Source organism: Drosophila melanogaster, chromosome 3L (genome assembly GCF_000001215.4).
Source record: "Drosophila melanogaster chromosome 3L".
Classification (NCBI taxonomy): Eukaryota; Metazoa; Arthropoda; class Insecta; order Diptera; family Drosophilidae; genus Drosophila; species Drosophila melanogaster.
This window is the reverse complement of record NT_037436.4, coordinates 4,669,692-4,691,906: the sequence shown is the minus strand read 5'-3', so window position 1 is coordinate 4,691,906 and position 22,215 is coordinate 4,669,692. Positions and strand designations below refer to the sequence as shown.

The following is a 22,215-nucleotide window of genomic DNA, read 5'->3' as shown; positions in this document are numbered from 1 at the left end:
ATTCATCAACCAGCTCCCAATAATTTTTTATGTCCGAGAACTTTATGGCTAAGTTATCCATTTTTTTCAGTGTGCTAGTTAGTTTTTTGTCATTACTGGGCTCTCACACAGGGCGCTGGAACTGCAGCTGTTATTGTCATTTTCCTTTTAGCAACAGCTTCACCTCAACTTAGTTTGGTTCAGCTCGCTTCGCTTGAGCGTAAATTTCTGAGGTTTCCAGGCTATTCTTTTGGATACCATAATGCTGCCGCTCCTCCGCACCTTCTCCTTGGGCCATTATCAGCATTGTCATCGTTGTCGCTGTGTCGTTTGCTTTTTGCGATTTTTCTTTCAGCTTTTCACAGTTTTTCCTGCCCCATGCCTTCCACGCTTGTAGGGCTGCTCTGCTGCTGGATCTGCCATATATAGCTATATATGTCTATATATATATATTTACCACAACTGAAACCGCAGCAGTTGGCCGCCGATATGATCTGATTTATTGTAGTTTCCCGACTTCTTGTTGTTGCCGTCGTCTGTTAAAATATTTATTTACAATTTTCACAATTGGCATTTCAGTTCAGCGAGCTTGTCTCTGATTGTTTGATTGCATTGTGCCATTGTTATTGTTGCTGTTGCATTTGCTGCAGACTGTTGCCCCACTTTTACTTATGCACATAAATAATTAGAGTATTTATGTTGTAAACTGCTTGATAACAACATTTGCATCGTTAGCCAAGTTAGCACAAGTACGCCTCAAGTTTTAGGGAATTCTGAGTATGTTTATCTTAATTTGCCAAATGTTCCTCGATAACACTATTGATATTCGAGTACTAAGAGTGATTGCAACAATCAAAGCTTCGTGTTGTTTTTGATGTGAAGAGAAATTATTTGTTCTCTGAAAAATGTAACTTGGTTGTATAAGCAAATACTAATACTATAAAAATTAAAAAAGCTGTAAACAATAAATTCAAAATTGCGATGCTTATTTGAGGACAATTTTGTTTGCGTACTTATGGTCTATTGTATTTTATAACAAGGTATCACTGTAACAACGTTAATTAAGACACTAAGGCGCCATTCGGGCTTTTTACGAACTGGCAAATAAGAAGTTTCGCTGCATACTTTTCGGCGGGTAAATGTGATGTAATTGCGTTATCGCATGCGATTTCCCCTTTTGCTTGGTTAGAAAATCGACAGCAATCGCTTCTCTGTTTTTCCCAGCAATATTTTGTTGGTCTTTGCCGCCGCATGAGCTCCTAATTAGCCCGCAATGAGTTGTCGATACGCCAGTTGCGAGTACATGAAATTCGGTTTGGTTTTTGCCCTACCCTGACATAACAATTTCGGCTTGTCTAATTGGGAGGGCCTCGTCTGCACCTCCTGTAAAGTGTTCTTTCGGTTTGAGTTGCTCTCTAATTGCATTTCCAACGATGCCTAACCATTTTGTGTACTCTCATCAATGCGGGAAAAGGGTGACAAGCGAGGAGGCGAAGTTAAAGGGTTGAATTGCCAACGAGACAGATAATAAGCCGCTTGCCAGGGTCTCGTTAATTTGTGGGTGGCCCAAAACTGGCACAATTATCTGGCATGTGAGGAAAATTATAGAGGTGCGTTAATTGGCCAAAGGTGTTGGCCTGTTAACTGCCACAATTAAAATCAATGCCACGACGACCCAAATCCGCAAGGCAACGCGCAGTTGTGAACATTTCCATGGACTGGATCTCTCCTTTGGTTGAAAGAACTATGGTCAAGTGGAGGACCTCTAAGAATTATCTTTTGGGAAAAAGTCTTGCTTGTTGTGGAAGGCTTTGTTGTGGATGTCAACTCCATAAAAACCCCCACATACGAATTTGGCTCGTTTCCAACCATACACTCTCAATTCACATCTCTTTTTCCCAAACATACTTATTATATCTTCCAATTGTCCTGTTCCACATGGCGCTGGTTTACGGGGTTGAAAAGAAGACGGTACCCACCCACATGAAATTCGTGATGGGCGGAACCTCCGGAATGCTGGCCACATGCATTGTCCAGCCGTTGGACCTTCTCAAGACCCGAATGCAGATATCAGGAACTTTAGGCACACGCGAGTACAAGAACTCATTTGAGGTTCTATCGAAGGTTTTGAAGAACGAGGGGATATTATCCTTGTACAATGGATTGAGTGCCGGACTATTGAGACAGGCCACGTACACATCAGCCAAGATGGGTGTTTACCAGATGGAGTTGGATTGGTATCGCAAGAACTTCGGAAATTATCCATCTATGGTGGCCAGTATGACGATGGGCATTGTGGCTGGCGCCTTTGGAGCCATGTGTGGAAATCCAGCGGAGGTGGCCCTGATCCGGATGATGTCCGATAACCGCTTAATGCCGGAGGACAGGCGTAATTACAAGAATGTGGGTGATGCCTTTGTAAGAATTGTGAAGGATGAGGGCGTGGTGGCGCTCTGGAGAGGATGCTTGCCGACAGTGGGTCGTGCCATGGTCGTGAATATGGTGCAGCTTGCCTCCTATTCACTGATGAAGAACCAATTGCATGGGTATCTCAGTGAAGGAATACCTCTTCACCTGACCGCCGCCCTGGTGTCTGGTTTGCTGACCTCCGTGACCTCAATGCCACTGGACATGGCCAAAACACGCATACAGCAGATGAAGGTGATCGATGGCAAGCCGGAATACAGTGGTACCATCGATGTACTGAAAAAGGTGCTGAAAAATGAAGGCGCCTTTGCCGTGTGGAAGGGTTTCACTCCGTATCTAATGCGTATGGGTCCACACACGATATTTTCATTTGTCTTCTTGGAGCAAATGAATAAGGCCTACAGCAAGCATATGCTCAGTGATTCGCTATCCGATTCGGTACCTTAAAGGCATAGAAAATATGGCATTCCTCATCCCAAACAAATGGAAATTGATACGATGTCTGTGTAAAGCGCGCTTGTTCTGTAAAGTAATTCATATCTTATATACAACAAAAAAATAGTTTATTATGCAAGAATGAATTTAATTAATCCAAATCATGGGAATGGTGTGGTTTGATATATAAGAGAATCGACTGATTTCCTAAGAATTTTTATTACGAAAATATGGTATCTAAGAAGGCATCAAAACACCTCTCATTCAATCCTAACATGGATTTCCATTCATTCAGCCTTTTAAATCTAGTTTCGGCTTAAATAAATTTCTTAAATTCGAATTTCTAAACCGTTTGTGAGTGGCCATGGCGTACAGCATCGAAAAGAAATCCATACCCGGCTACATGATGTACATTAATGGCGGTCTGGCCGGAATGCTGGGCACCTGCATTGTGCAGCCATTGGATTTGGTGAAGACCAGAATGCAGATATCAGCCACGACGGGCGAGTACAAGAGCTCCTTCGATTGCCTGCTAAAGGTTTTTAAAAACGAGGGCATACTTGCGTTGTATAATGGATTGAGTGCGGGATTGATGCGACAGGCTACGTACACGACAGCCCGAATGGGTTTCTACCAAATGGAGATCGACGCCTATCGCAAGCAGTTCAATGCACCGCCCACTGTGTTGGCCAGCATGGGTATGGGCATTCTGGCCGGTGCTTTCGGTGCCATGTTCGGCAATCCGGCGGAGGTGGCCCTCATCCGGATGATGTCCGATAACCGATTGCCACCAGCGGAGAGGCGAAACTACACGGGTGTGTTGAACGCCTTTGTGCGGATCGTCAAGGATGAGGGTGTTATCACCCTCTGGAAAGGATGCATGCCCACTGTGGGTCGGGCCATGATCGTCAACATGGTTCAGCTGGCCTCGTACTCGCAGTTAAAGGCAGCATTTTCGGAATACTTTTCGGGACTTTCGCTTCACATCGCTGCCGCCATGATGTCCGGTCTATTGACCACCATTGCCTCAATGCCACTGGACATGGCCAAAACGCGCATCCAGCAGCAAAAGACGGCCGAGTACAAGGGCACCATGGATGTCCTGATGAAGGTCTCAAAGAATGAGGGTATCGCCTCCCTGTGGAAGGGCTTCACGCCCTATTTGTGTCGCTTAGGACCGCACACGGTGTTTGCCTTTATATTCCTGGAACAACTCACCAAGGCCTACAAGCACATTGTGCTCGGCGACGATTCTGAATCGAACATCTAAGTTTTTTTTTTTAGGACCTATATTTGTTTACTACCCAAATTAACAGTCATCTGTTAGAAATAACCTTTCTTGAATCTTACGAATTTCGTCCACTTTGTGTTGCCAAAACAATATATTACTTTGATCATACAAATTAGGTTTGGAGTGTGGAGCTTTTTAAATAGCCATGTTCAATATTCAATAAAAAATATAGTTTACTTTATAGCATGAAATAGTTGCGTTCTGCATACAAATTTTATATGGTAATATTCTGGGAGGGGCATTAGATCAGTTGGAATTTCTCACAGACATTTTTCTCGCATGCTATAAATGATACCCGCAATGGATTCATCTGTCCCGCTCCAGCGATCAGCTGAGCTTTGTTTGCTATGGGGCTTTGTGGCGCTTATCAGTCGCCCGATCAGCCGGTCCGGTAATCTCGCCGAGTCAGTTGCGTTCCTACGTTGCGATCGAGCGGTTCGCGAGCGGTACGGTTGATTCAGCTACACACAGTCGGTGGTTGGGTGTGCGGATCGCGTTTCCTTCTTATATGGGATATGAGATACATCTGCTGGCAGGGAGCTGAGCAAAGTCAAGCCGGGCGGCGTCTCACAATTGAAGCCACTTAAGTTCGCCGACTGAGATCTGTGAAGGAAATCTCTCACTTGGGATGAATCAACCGTTGAGTTCATGCCGCGGAAGTGTTAATTTAGCAACCAAATACGACTTGTAGAGATCAGCTCGGTACAAGTGGCATTCGAAAGTGCTCTTTGTGTGCCGCATAAATCGTGCCCGAATAATCATAAAGAAAAATATGCAAATGAAATTATGTGATAGACACATAAATCGGTAATTAAGTGATAATTATTTATGGTGTGAATTGGGCCGGACATTGGCAAACCACATTTTCTGGGCGCTGTAAATCGCTGGTACAGCCGGACGGAACCACTCCACTCATGTGGGTTTGCCGATAAGATCCGTAATCGGTATCTATCTCGGTTTTATGGCGGCACAGTGGGCACTCCTTTAGATTGTGGCGATAGGAAAGGTTCTATCGCTGACGCCTCCGATCGAATATGATTGATTAATTGCTTGAATCTCGAGCAAATTTACGATCGCCTCATTGATTGCCGTGCAAATTTGTCATAAAAAGTCTGGTCGGTTTATATTTAGATTGAGTGATGGAAAGCCCGCGGAAAGCCATATTTCATTATTTTGGGGACTCCATAATTTCACTTCAAATAAAATTTTTGCAAAGTTTTTCTATTTCTTTATTAAAACTGTGAGCTCACACATGCAGCTCATCTCACAGCTTTTCTACTTGTATTCTAGTTATTCGCAGTAAACTGCTATTTTTCCAATCGTCGATTTTGACACTTCGGTTACCGCTGAGGGAAAAAATCTGAATGTCGGGTAATTGCTGGTTGTCAGGTGAAAAGCTATCCACTGAACTGGGGTGTAAATTATTTGGCATTTATCATTTGAATCTCTGATAATCCCCACCGTACCTGTGGATGTTTATCTCAGATAGCAGGGAGATAATGAAGCGCAAGGTTTTGCTCAAGTTCTATTTAATTATTTCTTGTTGACTTTTTCTTAGGGCAATTAAGAGATTCGTATGTTTGCTAGAAATAGTAATTACCAAAAGCTAAGGCACCAGAATATTCAAAAGCAAATAGTGCAGCTCTTTTATATTTACCTAAAGCTCATCGCCGAACTATTTGATTCAGTGACTAATAATAATAAGACTACATAATAAATAATACAAAATTTTAATAATTTACTTAATTAGTTTCAAAGCGTTTGCAGTTCATACATCTATTCTGTGAGAAAGATTTGTTATGTGAACTAGAAATTCTAATTAGCTCAATGTTGTCTGCATATTCATTTGTCATCAAATGAGTGAAAATAAACACGCTCCACTTGGCATTTAAGTTTTTTTCGATTTATTGTTTGTTGAAATTATAATTGGAAATCAAGCGGCAGAGATCAAATTAAAATGCAATCTCCCTTCCGAACATAATTCAATAGTTTAGTTAATGTTCATTTGGAGCAAATAATGAGCGGACAAATGGTAGGGCAAACCGAAATGTGTCAACAAAAACTGAATGCGGTTAAAGTTGTGACAATAAAAAAAAATAGCAAAACTATATAGTGACAAATTAAATATCACAAATTATTGACTTAAGTGAGGTGAGAAGGCCTAAAGCGCGGATTAGGCGACCATCAGATACTCTATAAAAGATTTAAAATAAAATGCAGCTACAGGATGCATATGAAAATGAAAGCGCTGAAAACATGTGTAATCTCTTAACCTTTTTCAATATATAAAATATATTAACTGACATAAATAAAAAATATATATATTTATAGATTTTATTTTTGAATCACAGTAGACAACACCCTTCAGTATTCAATTGCATGCGACTTTGCTGATTCAATAAAGATAACAGATCGTTCCACTTTAAAATCCAAATTAAGTGGAACTAATTCGTGTTTTTCTAAGTGACTATCTTGTCACAGCGATTGTGCTCGGCCTCACACTTTTCCCTCAGTGTTTTGCAAATTAATATGACAAAGCTCCGGACAGGCACAGTGGGCACACGTCTGATGCCCCATTCGTGTGTATTCCGATTCCGATCGGTGAGTCTGGGTCAAGTCATTACCATAGCCTGTGACGGACAGACTAAACCGCACGTGATCTCAGTCACCCCCCCCCCCCCCCCCCCAGATGGTATAGTTACTTTCTGTTATTGTTATTGTAGCGAAACACCCGCACACACAACTGCATTCATAACTGGTTTAATGAGCTCGACCGACGTTGGTTTTTCGATCACATGACAACAAGATCAGTGAATGGTGTTCGCCCGTGGCGATTTTTTATATGTTTTCGAGCATCAAATGCAATTAACCAATAAGCAAAATAACAAACGCCTCTAATGAATTCACAACAGTAAAAAAGCCCATCTCAGAGCTGGTGAACAGAAGCCGGGGTCAAAGGTCAATCGCCAATTTTTATTTGACCGAGCCGCGCAATTCTCTCATGTCATCGTTTCTGGCAAAAGAGATGAGTATATTATCGCTGTATGAGAGTTTGTTTAACAAGAGTGTAGTGAAAAAAATAATATAAAATAATAATATATAAAATTTATAATTTCTTTGTAATTTGTAATTAAAAATCTATGTGCATCTGCAGATTAGATATTGAATCAATAATGTACTTTAATTCTGGACACTCTACTTCATAGATTATTTCAAATACTCTGCTTACAAAAATATATATTTTTTTTTTCTGAAAACATAAACTCTTGAAAATTAAGTGTTTCGCTTAGTGTACGCATATATTTTCCCTCCCATTGATGGGCAGCAGATAAGGCAGCAGCAGCAACAAAATAGAATTGTGTCTGTCATCTGGTCGGATCTTGGATCTTGGGACACAATCATTATCGTGGTTGCCCAGATGCGTACACACTCGTGCATGGCCACAATTTGTCTACGACGGAACGCGAGAGTTGCAATTTTCGAATTAAGACAATTGCCACACGAATTACGGAACCAAGATGCCCCATCTAGATTCCCGACCCGCGGCATCTGATTCGCTTTCCCTCGCCGTGCAAAAAATCAATGCCAAAAGTAATGCAAATTCTGTGACAGACGCTTTTTTCGTGCCGCATTGTCACTCGGTTTGCCGAAAATAAATTGAATTTTAAATGAGCGGCAAAAGAACCTTCGTAAATGTCATCAAATATTTAGATAACACTGGGGACACAAAGACGAAGGCTAAACTTAAGTTATGGAACTGCATGATGTCGCAGAAAATATGTTCATCCAATATTAAACATAAGCAAACAAAGAAGTAGAAATTATTGAAAATTGCATTACTGAGCTTAAGCTTAAAGGAATGTAAAATGTATTAATTCCCTATAAACCTAATTCATTTCATATCTAGTCAATGTACCCCAAACACTAAGCAGAGTATTCAATAAAGGGTAACCCAACAAATTAGATAAATCTTAGTCCCTGGCCTTTTGTCTTTAAGCTCGACACAATCAGAACTCAAAACACCCAACAGACACGGATACATCGACGCCGGCAATTTGGCCTCAGATGTGCGGCAGATCGGCGGTAATTTTCCAATTGACGCCTATTACGGTTAATCGTAGCAGTGACCCAAGTCCGGACCAAGCTTAAACTAATAATGTGCCCAGTTTAATGGCTAAGCCGCAGCAAATCGCCCGGTCAGTCCAAGGCACATCCCAATACCCGCTCTTAAGTCGGCACCCACTACATAACCAACACAAGACCGCACGACATCGTTGTCTCGGTCTCGAATGCTATATGTCACCCACCCATTTTGCTAACCACTGCTCACACATTGGTGTTTGTACACCACGAGAAAGTTGCATTTAATATTTTTTTGAATGCAGAAATATTTTATAATATTATTATACGAGATAATACAACATTTTGTGGCCTTAAACTCTAACGAAGGCTGTTTTAAAGGCATTATAAATATTATAAATATTAAATATGTTACAGTTGAAATTAAATATTAAGCTAGTTAGCAATTTCCCATACTTTTTCTCTCGGTGCACGATAGGTTCTATTGTTGTTCCTGCTGCTTAGCACGCTAACTAACTAGCAGCCGTCGTCGCTGTCGGCGTCGTTGCTTTTAGCAATTCGTCGCTGGAATTAGTCGCACCGCGTAGTTCGAAGCAAGTGGATTAAATGGTGACGAAATATACAGTCGCTTCGTAGCCGGCCGCCAAATGAAGTATTCATTATCCTGGACAAGCAATTAGCACGTCGCCAGTGAAACGGGTCACTTTGCAGTCAAAGGATGCGCATTGGCATTGCTCATCCGACGTGTTGGCCGGCAGAATCACGCTTAATGAAGAGACCTGCTGGGGATGCGAAGCCTTAACCGGATCTCGGTGTCTGTGTCCTGTTTTCGGCTTTTCCGGTCCGGTGTCCCGTGTGTCCTGTGCGTTCGATTGTCTCTGATTTCACGCAAATGTAATCCTCGACCGCTTGATTTCGGTGCGTTTTTCGGTTTGTGTTTCGTGACTTGAGTAAAGGCAAAAGTTGATTCATCAGCCGCAGGATACAGGCAAATAAACAAACAAACAAATGGAGCTGGACGAGTTCACACGGGCTTGAGTTTGTGTGTGCGTCAGCACAAAAATAAAAATAGTGAAAATATAAAGCACAATACCACGGCAGCGACACATCCTTGAATCCTTCGTTCATATATATGCGAATATATATAGTATAAGCATATATGGTGAGAGCGAAACGAGAGCTCAGTCACGCAAAACGCCAGCGCACTTTGACCTCATTTTGGGCAACGTTTTACGCTCGAGTGTGTGACCCTGCCACGCCCCCAACCATCCTGCCGCCCCCTTCGACATGTGTGTGTGCGCAAGTTCTCCTCTTTCGGGCATAATGATTTCACAGCACAACACAGCACAGGAAGCAAATTAAATCAATAAGTTGGCGTATCATCGCTTAAACAGGATAAACTGCAGATTGCAATTTTAGTGCAGTGCTCGTATTTTTTTTTTTTTGCACATTCTATGGAAATGGTTTCCAAGTGTTCGTTTGTGTGATGCATGTAATTAAGCCATTTTTGGTCAGTTAATAAAAACGCACAAATGCAAACGCATTTAATTCAATAAATACGGATATATATATAAAGAGCTGGAGTCGCAACAAATGCGTACAGATATGGAAATTTTTAAAATTCCACTCGATTTTGAATGGATTAACATTGACAAATGTAAATGATATAGAATTTAATTTATTTGTGCCTTCCCTTGCCTTAACATGGTCATTTTAGCTAATGAAAATAATAAACTCGTTTCCGGAAATGCATTTAAATAAATATTATTTTTAAATACGCGCCTGAAAGGCCTGTAATGGCAAAACAAGTGCAAGTTAAATGTAAATGATGCCAATTATTTTCGCCAATGTAAAAAAGTCTTTGTTTTGTAAATCAATAAACGAAATTGAAGCCTATAATGTGTGTCGCCGCAAGATATTAACAATTATATACAAATTGCATTTAAATGTATTTAACGGATCAACATAAAATCGTGATGTAAAGAAAACTCAGCGATTACAGTTCAAGTTTATTGAATGCGGAAAAAAATCCCTGTGCAGTTCAACAATAAATATTTTATTAAACTATTACTTAATTAAATTCTGTGCAAATATTTAATCAATCCAAATACACGAGAAACTTTATAACACGTGCAAGAATTCCACAATATTTCAACAAAAAAAAAAAAAACCAGTTAAATCAATGTTGTGAATTTAAAAGGAAATGTATACAATTTGAAAAAGGATTCAATGCCATAGAAATACCGGATAATTTAAAGCAATCTCTTAACAGCCATTTAATCAAAGTAAAAAGTTTTATCATGAGGCATACAATAAATTATAGCTATCCGGTATAAAAAATAAGTTTTAAAATTAAACTAAGATACATAAACTTAATACACGAAAGCACCAAAAGGTTTAAGGATTTCAAGTTGGCCAACAGCAATCAATAAAGTTGACCAATTGCTATGGGCATGCATTTATGACATGCCGGTGGGGTAAGGAGTAATTTATTGATACACATAAAGACTTATTAGATTATTATGTTGCACGGAACTCAGTCAATTAACTTTCCATAGACGCGATGCCCATTAAAAAGCGCTCAGTAATCAGGAGTTAACATAATTCCTCGGCGAAGCACTCGCTGTGCAAACTAAGAAACAAATGGTCTGATTGCACCAACAAGTGCAAGCAAATTAAATTATAATTATTTATACAATGGCCGAATAACAGGCAATTATAATGCATATGGAGCAGGCCAGGCGGAAATTCCCGGACAAACAGACAGAGTTGAACAATTCCAAAACTAAACTAAACTCAACGCGTCCAACGAGGCGTATGAATTTCGTTTGGTATTCTAAGCCATGTTACTGGGCATTAGGCGAATATGTGAGTTTGTGACATAAACTATTGCTAAATGCAAACATTTATAGTTTCGTTTAATGGCTCAATGTGTCGCTTTGTCGGACGACAGGCATTAAATCATTTTTAAAGTGCTTGCAAATAATTGAATTTGTTAGTGCGAAAATGCTCGCACAAATCTTGTCTGCAGTCTCTTTTGCCTCTACAGTGATAGGTGACTATGAAGGATACCAGAAAAGTGTCCTTTTAAAAGGGAAACACAAATTTCTGAATATTGATTTTACAAAAAGTGCATCAATTAGTCTGGATTGTAAATCAGAAAATTTAATCTCATTTGGGACAGTAATCTTAAATTGTATATGTCTCTTGGCAATTAATATTAATTGAAATGTGAAACTTAAATTTACATAAGCTCAGACAAGTTAAGCTATCACCGTTCTAAACTAAATTGGTTAATTTATGCATATGTAAATTAAGAAAATTAAATTATTCAATTGATTTCGGCGTTGTTGAATCGGAAATATTATTAGACTTTCAATTAGCTTTTTAAAATAAATTATTTTTTTACAGCATTTTGAGCTGTAGTTAATAATTAAATAATATTTGCTGTTTTCATTTATTTCTATTAAGAATACGACGAATTCAAACCAACTTCTATTGCTTATATTTTTAGTACAAAAAACTTTGAGACAATTTTTTTAGCAATCGCCGCATAAAGATTTCTACTGTGAATATCTACTGTGAAGTTTACTCACATGAGTAAACTACTCTAGTGAAGCGAAACTGAACGGCTAAATGCCTGCAGCATTCGCTTCGTTTCTCGACCTTCCGCCTTCTTTCCTCCGCTTTTCCGCCTCCTTTTCCGTGTCCTTTGTCTTGCTAGTTCCTTCCTTGGTCCTGGAACCGTTCAAAAACCTCCCAGGCAGTTAGCAGCGCTCATTCATGCATCCTGACTTCTATTGTGCAACACATACACACACATGCACATATGCAAGCGATATACTTCGCACTTGGCGAGTGCGACCGTGATGCTAACAGCATCAAAGACTAGAACAACAATGACAAAGGCTGTCGTTGTTGCTGTCGTTGCCATTGTTGTCGTCACTTAATATACAAATTTCAGTAAATATTTTTCCACACACTCACACACATACACACAAGGAGTGCAATTTCCGCGAGTTGCATTCGCTCTGTGCACGATTTTCATTTCCCATTTCCATTTTCTGTCTAGAGTTCCTTGGGCAACAATTCGTTCAATTTCATGCAATCAAGTTATTTTAATTCATTACCCTTACGCGGCCAACACTTGGGAGACATGCCAGCAACACCAACAAACACACACTCTATCCAGCAGAGGAGTATCGCCCGGAAAACCCCCTTGAAAGTCCCCTCATAACCCCCCCTCGAGGCCCATCGATCCCCGCCATTGTCGCTGTAAGTGCATGTGCATTTTGCCTTGCGACACTTGACATTTACATACACACACGTGTCAGCACTGCAAAAAAAAAAAACAACTGATTTAATTCTTTAACTGACAATAACAGGGTCAAAACTGACTATGAAAACCACTCTAATTTAAGATACACCCCTACTATTTAAATTTAATTTAAATTCAAATAAATGCACAGAAAGACTAGCTTCAAATAAGCTAGAAGATTTTGTTCAGTGTGCGATTTGCATGTGTTGTAACTGCACATCCACACAGACATGCCAAGGAATATATAGAGCCTCACGCACGACTATCAAAATGTCAGACATCTGTCATTTAATTTAATTTGACTTCACTTTGCTTTCATTTGCCCACCCCCTTTTTTCGCCCAGCCTTGTGCGCTTTCTTTTTTGCCAAAGTCTCCTTCGGAACGTATATAGAAGTATATATACATACATATATATTTATGCAAAGCTATAAGGCGAAGGGGCGTCGATGTTGGGAACAAAACGTGTAATTTAGCGGGTGGTGTTTTTGGTGGGGGTGGGCGGGGTTAAAGGGTATTGCCTCAGGCTGCTGTTATTACATAGTTGTTGTACTAGTTGTTTTTGTTGCAATTTTTCTATTGTTGTTGTTGTTGTTGTTGTTCTTGGTGTGCAACGTACGCGAGCTCAATTTAAATCGCTTTGCGTTTGCTGTGAAAACGGTAAAAAGCGAGGCGGAAATGGCAGAAGGGCGGGAAAAGTGCGAAAAGTTTCGCGGAAAATGCATCGATCAATGAATACCCTTAATGGGGTTAGTAAAATATTGCAAGAGTTTAAATAAATTGCTGAGTGGTTGCTCGAAATAGTGAGTGATTGAATTAAGGAAATTCTACCGGGAGCTTATTGCTATCGGAATGTTGATAAATGGCATGCACTTTCAATAAAATTGGAAAGGAATATAGGTTAAATACTGATTGAATCAACAATTCAATAGAAAGTCAAATAAAATTGAAGGTAAATGCTTGCGTCTTTGATAAGCAATTAAATAAATTGTTAAGTATTTCTTGTCACAAGCACTCATAAAGCCCAAATCATAAATAGAGCTTATACTTTTCTCAAAATCCAATCCAACCAAACCTCCCCACTTGTACACCCCAAATTTTGAGAGGGCATCTCCAAAGACAACTTTACTCGATTTGCATAGGAAATTTTATTTCTTTGAGCTAAAACTAACTTAACTACGGAAGAGCACACATCATTTGCGCTAAACTAAAACTAATTAAAGTGGCAACCCCCAGGCAAGTCGAAATATCCTTTTTCGACTCAACCCCTTCTCTCCTTCTGCTTGGCAATCGCTTTCAACTGCTTGCTGCGGTGCTTGAGTTTCTGCTGGAGCTGCCGTTTGAACTGGGTCTCCCTGTTGAGGATCTGCAGATCCTCGGGCGAGCAGTTGGCTAGGCGTTGCCTTTGCTCGGCTATAAGCTCCTTGGTCAACAGGATCTTGGTCTTGGACACCTTGACGTAGAGCATTTGGCGACGCCGCAGCTCCTGGCGGTGCAAAAATAAAGCGTAGGCGACTGATGCTTCCATGCTGGCGGCTTACTGGCGAATGAGTGTCAGGTCGGAGTTTGTCGTGGTTTTTAAAGGACCTCATCCCAAGGATCCTTCCGTATGTGCATGCCTGGTCTTGTTTATCTGGCGTTTTTTGCCTGTCCTGCGGTTTTTCTGATTTCTCGCTGCCAATCCGTTGGGTCGCTGTTTTACCTGTGAGCCGTTTTACCGGACTCTCTAATCGCCTTCCCGCACAGGTAACAGATGGTTTATCGGTCCAAGTTTTCTTTTCCTTCGTGCTCGTACGCTGGTCCGTTAATGCACTTTCGGCCAAAATCCTCCGCATATGGCCGGCAGGCAGTGGGTTTCCTTGCGGGTCCTTCAGCAAAATTAGGTAAACTTTTGCTATTCGCCAAGCCCCTCGAAAAGCGAGGGATTTGCGGGGTGGCACATGGACACATTCGGCAAACTTCTTGGTCATGCAGCTTCGCAGGCAAAATCCAATGCAATGTTTGGGCCATCCATCTAAAGGACAGTGCAGCTCGCCTGGACCCAACGAACGACAGGATGGCACGCACGTCCTGGAAAGGCCGGCATATGCATCAATAATTTTTGCGAGCATGCGAATGCACTGCGGAAAAAACCATACTTCGTATGAATAAGTCTGTGAAATATATAAAGATATTATAAGTTCAGAAAACGGATATAAGTCAAGTTACCAAAGTAATAAAAATGATTTTCGGAGTTTTAATGAACTTGGTAAACATCTTTTGATTTTATCCTTGCAACCTTACATCTTTTTTCCCACTCTTTTTCTCTGTGTTGACCCGGGCTAAGATCCGTCCTCGGATCCCAGAACACCCGATCCGTAAACGGACCCGTGTCTAATGCCACACCAACACTTTGAGGTTTATTAATTCGCATGAACTTCGTCCGGCTGCTCGACCCTGCAACTCATTTTTCATGCTGCCCGGGCAACGAAAGCCACAATTAAAAATTGCTTATGAACGGAAATGGCAGACAAAAAAAGGGAAAATAACTGCCACCCGTTTAGGAGCTGAGCCAACTTTCAGTCTCGACCATAATCTGAGCCATGGGAAAGCTCTCAAACTTTTCCGGGAGGGTGTGCGAAAAACTTAATTTCCTATTTCCTTTGCAGTTTCCGCTCACTTCCATATACCATCCATTTGGTGTAAACTGTGCGCATCATTATTTTGGAATTTTTGACACTTTTTTAGCTCGATGGTGCTAAGCTACTTGTAAATCAACCCAAGCTCATGCGTCTTCCTCTAGCCAGTGTCTTTTATATATCGGTGTATAAGTGTGTGTGTGTGGGTGTGTGGATGTGTCACATTTCCGGCGGAAGTGAGAGCAGAAAACTTGGTTCGTTTTCCTCTTCGCTAAATGGCATCAAGAAATGCAGCATCGTCGCCTCAGAGGAACAGAGACATTGACTGATGATGATGAGGACGATGATGTAAATGGGATTTTAGTGCCGCACATGACAATAGTAAACTTCTTTAGCAGCCGAAATCATAAGCTGTGATGTCTCTGTTCAGATCTGCTCTGTGCTCTTGTGACATGCAAGTAAATTGCCTTGCTAAATTTATTGCGCAATTACAAGAAAATCTAATGAACAAAGCAAAGGATGAGCCGGAAAGAAGATCCAAAATAGAATGAAGCCACTTAATTCTGGCTAAGAAGAAAGAGAACTCTGTGCATTGGGAGACTTAATATAAAATTATTTTGCCAAGAGCACCCTTTCTGATGTAACATTTTTTAATACATAAAAGCTACGAGTGTGGCTAAGCTGATCTTAGATAGTTTAATCTTAAAAGTAAACTTCCAAAATATAGGAGTCTGAAAAACCATCAGCTTAGTTCAGCTTTAGGAAATATTTTCAGTTCCTAAGTTAACGCTTTAAATCTGTTCTGGTTTCCAGTTCCCAAGGAAAAATAGGCCATTGCCTATACTCCGTCCACAAAATGGCATTCCCTTATATCTGGGCACTACTGCCCCTCATCTGCTCCGCTTCAGGTCTCAGCCTCCCAAACATGACCTCAACGGATGCAGTGGTTGCCGGTGGAGGCATTTTGCCAATCCTGGTGGCAGGAAATCCCGGCAATCTGGGGAGCAGCAATATGAGCCTGAGCGGCGGGGGAGGATTGGCCGGCAGCAGTACCGGCGGACAATCGTTACCGGATACGGGAGGAGGTAACTCTGCGGGCGGCTCGCCGGCGGGTGGCAGCAGCGGTACCGGCGGCGGTGGCAGCAACAGCGGCATCAGTGGCAACAACTCGGCCATGATCCAAGGACAAAAGAGCAACCAGTACGAGAAGTGTGCGGGTCCTGGAGATCCGGGTCCATGCAAGCAGTACATCTACAAGTGGCGCTATGAGCCAACCACCAACGAGTGCACCAACTTCATTTGGGGCGGTTGTGAAGGAAATCCGCAGAACCGTTTCGGCACCGAGGCGGAGTGCCTGTTCCACTGCATCGGCGGACCACGTAAGGACATTAAAGCTTCTATTATTTTGAATACAGTGTGATATCCTTACATTTTTAAACCCTTACTGCAATCACATAGTTATTTCCACCGATTAATTTTCGCAGTTCTCTTATACTTTCAATAATCTCAATTTACGTCACACCCCTTGCAGACACTCTGCCACCGTTCCTACAATCCACCACCCGTGAGCCAAGCACTACGGAGAGCTCCATGCTTCTGGGTCTGCCGTACACCCAGAGTCCGGCTCAGTCACCGGACGGAATGGGCGGGGCAGAGGGCGGTGATGGCACAACGCCCGTGCCCATCGAACAGCGCGGACCCGAGCTGACTTTCGCGGAGACGGGCCAAGGCAAAACTTTCATTTTCGCCAAGAACAACACGTTCATCCAAATGGACGGCGACATTATACAGACATTTCAATTAAGGTGAGTGGACTGGGAGTGGAGCTGTGGAAGCTGACCACCTGGCAGGTGGCAGCTTCAGGTCCTTTGCATGCCACTACGCTGCAACGGACGCGTCATTTGGCGGATTGTTGTCCTTTTGGCTGAAAATCCCTTGATTCGCTTAACCCCAGAAAGCGCAAGGGATTAATTTTGAGAGCAATTCAATTTCACTAGTTTTCTACGGATTATTGGATTTTTAAAAAACTGCTCAAAGTAATCTGCATTATACATTTTTAGAATCGAGTACCAACTTCCCCATTTCCAAAGCTGATTATTGATCCTGAAAATTACACATGCACAAAAGCTTTTCATGTTTGTGGTGTAATTGCGTGACTTCAAAGAACTACATAAAAATTTCAAAATAGAGAATTATTAAATCTGACATTTGAATGAGAGTAAAAGCAAACATTTAATATGACAGCCAAAGTTATTAGGTCCAAAAAATGCTTAAGCCGTTTATGAAATACGTCCATTTTTATGGGGTTAATGGCGAGTGCTGTGCAGCAGAGCAATTAGCCAAACTGACGTTGCTTTAACAGTTTGAAAATTGATTTTCTTTTAACAATTTTCTTCGGGGACTGCAGTCTTATCGGCAGCTTACACAAAACAATCAAAGGGCAGGCAAAAAAGGCAGGCAGAAACAAAAAAGCGTCCCAGGAATCAGGTCAAAAGTTTATTTTCTGCTCAATTGCCAGAACCTTTCGGCTCATGTTGTGACATCTAAATGGTCCCAAACGACTTCTGGGCGAGATCTTTGGGGTATTTAAATTTAAAATTCAATTTGGTTAGAAACATTTGACATTTGCATATTAAATTAAGAGAAAAAAAAATATTATTTAAATTCCGACTTTGTGCACATGCTGCACAAACATGTAGACGGTCAGGCAAATAAAATTAAACATAACTTTGCCAAATAGAACTTTTACTTGTTATCCTTGTTGCCGCTGGCCAGTAGCTACTACTGCGTACATACTTGGCCAACTTGGCAATTTGTGCTGTAGTTTTAATTGTAACTCATGTGGCTGCCGACAGCAGGAGCAGCACAAACAACAGCACCGGCAACAGTAGTCAAGAGCAAAGAACAAATAAATTTAAAACTCTGTCAGGCAAACACACACACACACACACAGACCACCGCACATGTGCTTAGAAGTCCGGACAACCTGGCTATTTTCTGGCCATACTCTGATTTGTCTTAGAAATATCATAATTCATTAAGCCAAAAAGAGATGCTAGGAGCTACTGCTAATCAAGTTCGAACAAGGAACTAGGTTGATTGAAATCATTTATATAGGTGTCTTAAATCTTGGACTTCGTACAGAATCTTTTATTTTTTCCAGCATATATTCATTTAATTGCTAAATCAAATGAAAACATCAAACAGCAAGCATTAGTTTTGGCAAACAGCTCGTTATAAATACAATTCATATTTGGAATGCTCTTAAAATAAACCAAATTCTCAAATTGAGCTACTTTTTGCCATCCACATCTGCTGCAACTCAAATGCTAATGCACTAGCCGCTCTGCGTCTTTCTGTCTTTGCAGACTTTGCCGTGAGATTTCATTTCAATTCCGCACCCGACTGCCGCACGGCCTGCTCGTCTATCACAACGTTAAGAATCCGGATCGCATTAATTTGGACCCCTATGCACTCTACGTGATTGTGGAGAAGGGCCAGCTGAAGGTGGTCCATGTCTTTGGCAAGCATTCAACGAGTGTCACTGTTGGCGAGAGTCTAAATCGAGATGAATGGCACAGTGTGATGGTGAGTGTGTAGCATTGCATATACCCAAAAATGGGAAACGGGGTCAAGTCTGGGCGAGAACACTCAAAAGAAACCCGGTCGAATGCTGTAATGCTGTAATCCTGCGGGGCTATCAGACTTCCGGTGGACATGATTCCTCTGGAGGACTCCTCAGCTCCCACCAGGGTAATGGGCCAGTCGGTTAACATCTGGCGTTTTGGCCAACATTAGCATGGCCATGCGTTCAGCAAGCAATTAGCAAGATTGCAATGCGAAATGTGTGCTGCCGGTGCATGTGTGCAAAACGCTTTATCAAACTTTTATAACAAAGCGAGCAAGTTGATTTATGTGCGTTCAACTTTGTTAACTCACCTCGGACATGGGGCTTGGTCCAGTGGTTGCATGTGGCAGTTGGGTAGTTGCATGATGCTGCTTCTTCTTCTTCTTCTGCTGTTGCTGTTGCAACTGCTTTGCCACGCATGTAGCTAACCGCAATCCCTCAAGCATCGTCGGCATCATCATCATCATCATCAATAACAGGAACAGAAACTAGTGAAAAACCAGTAGCAGCAGCCCAGTTTAGTTCATCTTTTTATATTTAAAACAAGCAGATCCTCTACTAATCACACCCTCATCACAAATGGTATAAAGTACACAATGAAAAGTAGAAACTCCGAATTATCCGAAAATTTTTGGAACTAAACTTCCGTGAAAACTTTTCCATAACAGATGAGTGCCCATCAGCTAGCTAACTAGTAGTAATCAACTTAGTTTCTTTTTCTGCATTAATAATGAATATTGAATAAAGTTGCAAATTAGATGCATATTGGAAATTTCGTTCGTTACTGCCATTCCGCCTTTTTTCTCAGTGCACATACACATACACAGATGCAGACACATGCAGCACTCATAAATAACACGCAAATTCCTAATGAATTTCAGCTGATCCCAGCTATGAGTTTGTGCGCACAGCAGTTGCAATTCATTTTCGTAGATTTTTACCCATGCAACAGCAGCAGCAGCGGCAGCAACAAATAGCAACAAAAGCGGTAGCAGCAACAATTTATCGCTTGCCGCTTGCAAAAACTTGCAACTTCAACTCGGGGCCAAAACGCATAAATTCATAAATTTTTATCATTTGTCTGTGTGTGAATGCCACGCCCCCAATGGCTGGCTGGCTGGTTTATTGGTTTTACGCTCCTAACCGATCCCTCGCTGTCTGTTTTGCACAGGTGCGCATCGATGTCCATGGTGCAAGATTAATTGCACGCGTCGACAATAGTCAGGAGGAGGTCTATCTGAAAGGACTGAATCACGAGTATAACTACGGCGTCTCCACGAATCTGCCATCGGTGGTCCTGGTCGGAGGTGAGTGCCCAAATCAATTGTGAATGCCTTCCCGTTCCCAATCCTGCTCCATTGAAAATCCAGTCCAAAATCCACATCCAACCCACGCCAACGATGGCCCACAAATCAATCATATTAAAGGCAACGCCTGAATGTATGCAATGATTTTCGTACGCGAAATTCGCACATAAACCATCGCATCAAAGTGGAACATAGAAAGTGTAGTTTGGGCTTATATATATATATATATATATATATATATATGTGGGATAGAATAGCATACAAGAAAGCCGGCGAAAATCGAAAAATGTGCAAATTGAAAATTGAATTTGCAGTTTGGCGGTGACGACGCACACTCTAACGCAATACACAAAAAAAATGTTTAAATCAGATTTATTGAATTAAAAAACACCACAAAAACTTTAACAGATTAGTGCGCTTAGAAAACATTAGCTGGATCTCCAATGAATATGGCTTCTAGTTTCAAAATAATGCATGCTTTAAGACACTTTTAAAATGCATGGTATATTTAATAATCATAAATTGGTAGTAAATTGTAAATATATTCACAGGAATAGGGCAAATTTTACCTTACTTTTTACTTTTCTTCGAGTGAATGATTTCAAAAAGTCGAGTGACTGAACCTATAAACTCAACTTGCTCATTTCCCATTGAATTATAAGTGTTCGTATGTATGACTTTGAAAGCTGCTTTGGTGCGTTTTTGGAAAATTTAATTATTTCACGTTGCGAAAACCAGAGGCCATGGAAAAGGGTTTTACTAGCAGGTCGACAAAATGGGCCATTGATTGCACTCTGATGATGTTGGTCTAGTTTTTCATAGCCAGCTCCCGCTGAGCGGATCGATTGAAGCTAGCACATTTAGAATGTAAAAGTGCATAATTTTTTGTTTGTTAGCAGAAATGATTTTGATGTGGTTGCGTTACACAGAAAAACCAGACAATGTGGAAATTTAAATGGAAAGCACGAGCACGTTCCCATTGTCTTTTCCCTTTTGTGACCTGCCTAGTTAAAAGCAATTAATTGTTGGATTAAACATACAAAATTTGGAGATTTAAGCTGAAACTAAAATAATAACAATTTAAAGAAACGAAACATTTTTGTATGGAACATCTTCGCCTTCGTCAGCTGGTATTTGTTTAGACCGTACTTTGCCGATCCGAAAACTGGGTCGAGGCAACTTTTTTAATTAAGCAATATTTAAATCTGAGGCAGCAGCAGCGAACAAAAATCCTATCAAAACTTTCAACAGTAAACAACGAAATTATGTTATGGCAGTCCGACATGGTCACTCCGCCCACCGAAAGCCCCCCTGCTCCATTGCCAAATATCCAGCATGTTAATTAATATGTGGCCTCCCAGCCAAGACCAAACGAGTGACCAATGCTCTACATATCCCATCTCCCTGTTGACCCATTTCGCAGGCCTTTCCTCGGAGGAGAAGCTGCACGGCGTGAAATACATTACTGAGTCCTTTGTGGGCTGCATTCGCAATGTGGTCCTGAGCTCCGGCAAGGCCGCCTCCGACCTCCTGCCCATCGCACCCCTGGTGGCCACCAAGCACGAGAACGTCAACGAGGGATGCTCGGACATGTGCGAATCCCGGCACAACCTCTGCTTCGTGGGATCGCGCTGCATCAACCACTACGGAGGAATCTCCTGCGATTGCTTTGGCACCCACTACGAGGGCGAGCACTGCGACATTTACAGTGAGTACTTATCAGTAACAATCAGTATTTTTCTAATGTTTAATTAAATACAAAAGAAATATAAATATAGTTATGCCAACCAAGCCAAATCTATACACATACATTTTAATAACAGTCATTATTTTATGCTGGCTAGTTATTGAAAATATGCTAATTAAACATCGCTCTAAACATCTATAAAACCAAATTATGTCCAAATTTGTATTTCATTGCAAGTATCTAAGTGCCACTTTCTGTTTTTTTTTTTGCGAGTGTCATTCACATCCACATCCAACTCTGTCTAAATCCCAATATATCTCTGTATCTGGACATGACCCTAGGGGCGCCATTTTGTTTTAATTATAAACTATGTTTGTTTGCCAGTGGTTAGCCACTGGCAGTGCCCTCCCCCCCTTTTTTGGTCGCTACAGTTTTAAACACGCTAAT

General features: G+C 41.2%; 4 protein-coding genes across 10 annotated transcripts in view; 3 read left to right on the top strand and 1 right to left on the bottom strand.

Annotated features, from left to right (window-relative positions):
* The first annotated feature begins 1,836 nt into the window (after positions 1-1,836).
* CG18418 (uncharacterized protein) lies at positions 1,837-2,978 on the top strand. The gene has a single exon (NM_139667.2). The coding sequence runs from the start codon at positions 1,918-1,920 to the stop codon at positions 2,851-2,853; it is 936 nt and encodes a 311-aa protein (NP_647924.2). The 5' UTR covers positions 1,837-1,917; the 3' UTR covers positions 2,854-2,978.
* A 154-nt stretch (positions 2,979-3,132) lies between these two features.
* Positions 3,133-4,320, top strand: CG7514 (uncharacterized protein). The gene has a single exon (NM_139666.2). It carries the CDS (start codon positions 3,206-3,208, stop codon positions 4,109-4,111), a length of 906 nt encoding a protein of 301 aa, NP_647923.1. The 5' UTR covers positions 3,133-3,205; the 3' UTR covers positions 4,112-4,320.
* Positions 4,321-4,589: 269 nt separating this feature from the next.
* The window catches only part of axo (axotactin), a 57,714-nt gene continuing 40,088 nt past the window's right edge, over positions 4,590-22,215 (top strand). For 4 of the 7 annotated variants that reach the window (NM_001274494.1, NM_079917.5, NM_001274493.1 and 1 more), the window contains exons 1-6: positions 4,590-4,939; positions 15,960-16,525; positions 16,678-16,951; positions 18,515-18,734; positions 19,946-20,081; positions 21,505-21,789. In NM_001274494.1, coding sequence (NP_001261423.1) covers positions 16,003-16,525; positions 16,678-16,951; positions 18,515-18,734; positions 19,946-20,081; positions 21,505-21,789 — 1,438 coding nt within the window. In that variant the 5' untranslated portion in view covers positions 4,590-4,939; positions 15,960-16,002. Of the gene's footprint in view, positions 4,940-10,448; positions 10,690-15,959; positions 16,526-16,677; positions 16,952-18,514; positions 18,735-19,945; positions 20,082-21,504; positions 21,790-22,215 lie in introns of those variants that run through there. The other 3 variants (NM_001259702.1, NM_001259701.1, NM_001259703.1) reach the window with 1 other exon arrangement.
* Positions 13,674-14,075, bottom strand: CG34266 (uncharacterized protein). The gene has a single exon (NM_001104037.2). It carries the CDS (start codon positions 14,054-14,056, stop codon positions 13,790-13,792), a length of 267 nt encoding a protein of 88 aa, NP_001097507.1. The 5' UTR covers positions 14,057-14,075; the 3' UTR covers positions 13,674-13,789.

Excerpts from the sequence above, each read along its gene's own strand:
- CG18418 (NM_139667.2), top strand. The coding sequence starts at position 1,918 with ATGGCGCTGGTTTACGGGGTTGAAAAGAAGACGGTACCCACCCACATG.
- CG7514 (NM_139666.2), top strand. The coding sequence starts at position 3,206 with ATGGCGTACAGCATCGAAAAGAAATCCATACCCGGCTACATGATGTAC.
- CG34266 (NM_001104037.2), bottom strand. The coding sequence starts at position 14,056 with ATGGAAGCATCAGTCGCCTACGCTTTATTTTTGCACCGCCAGGAGCTG.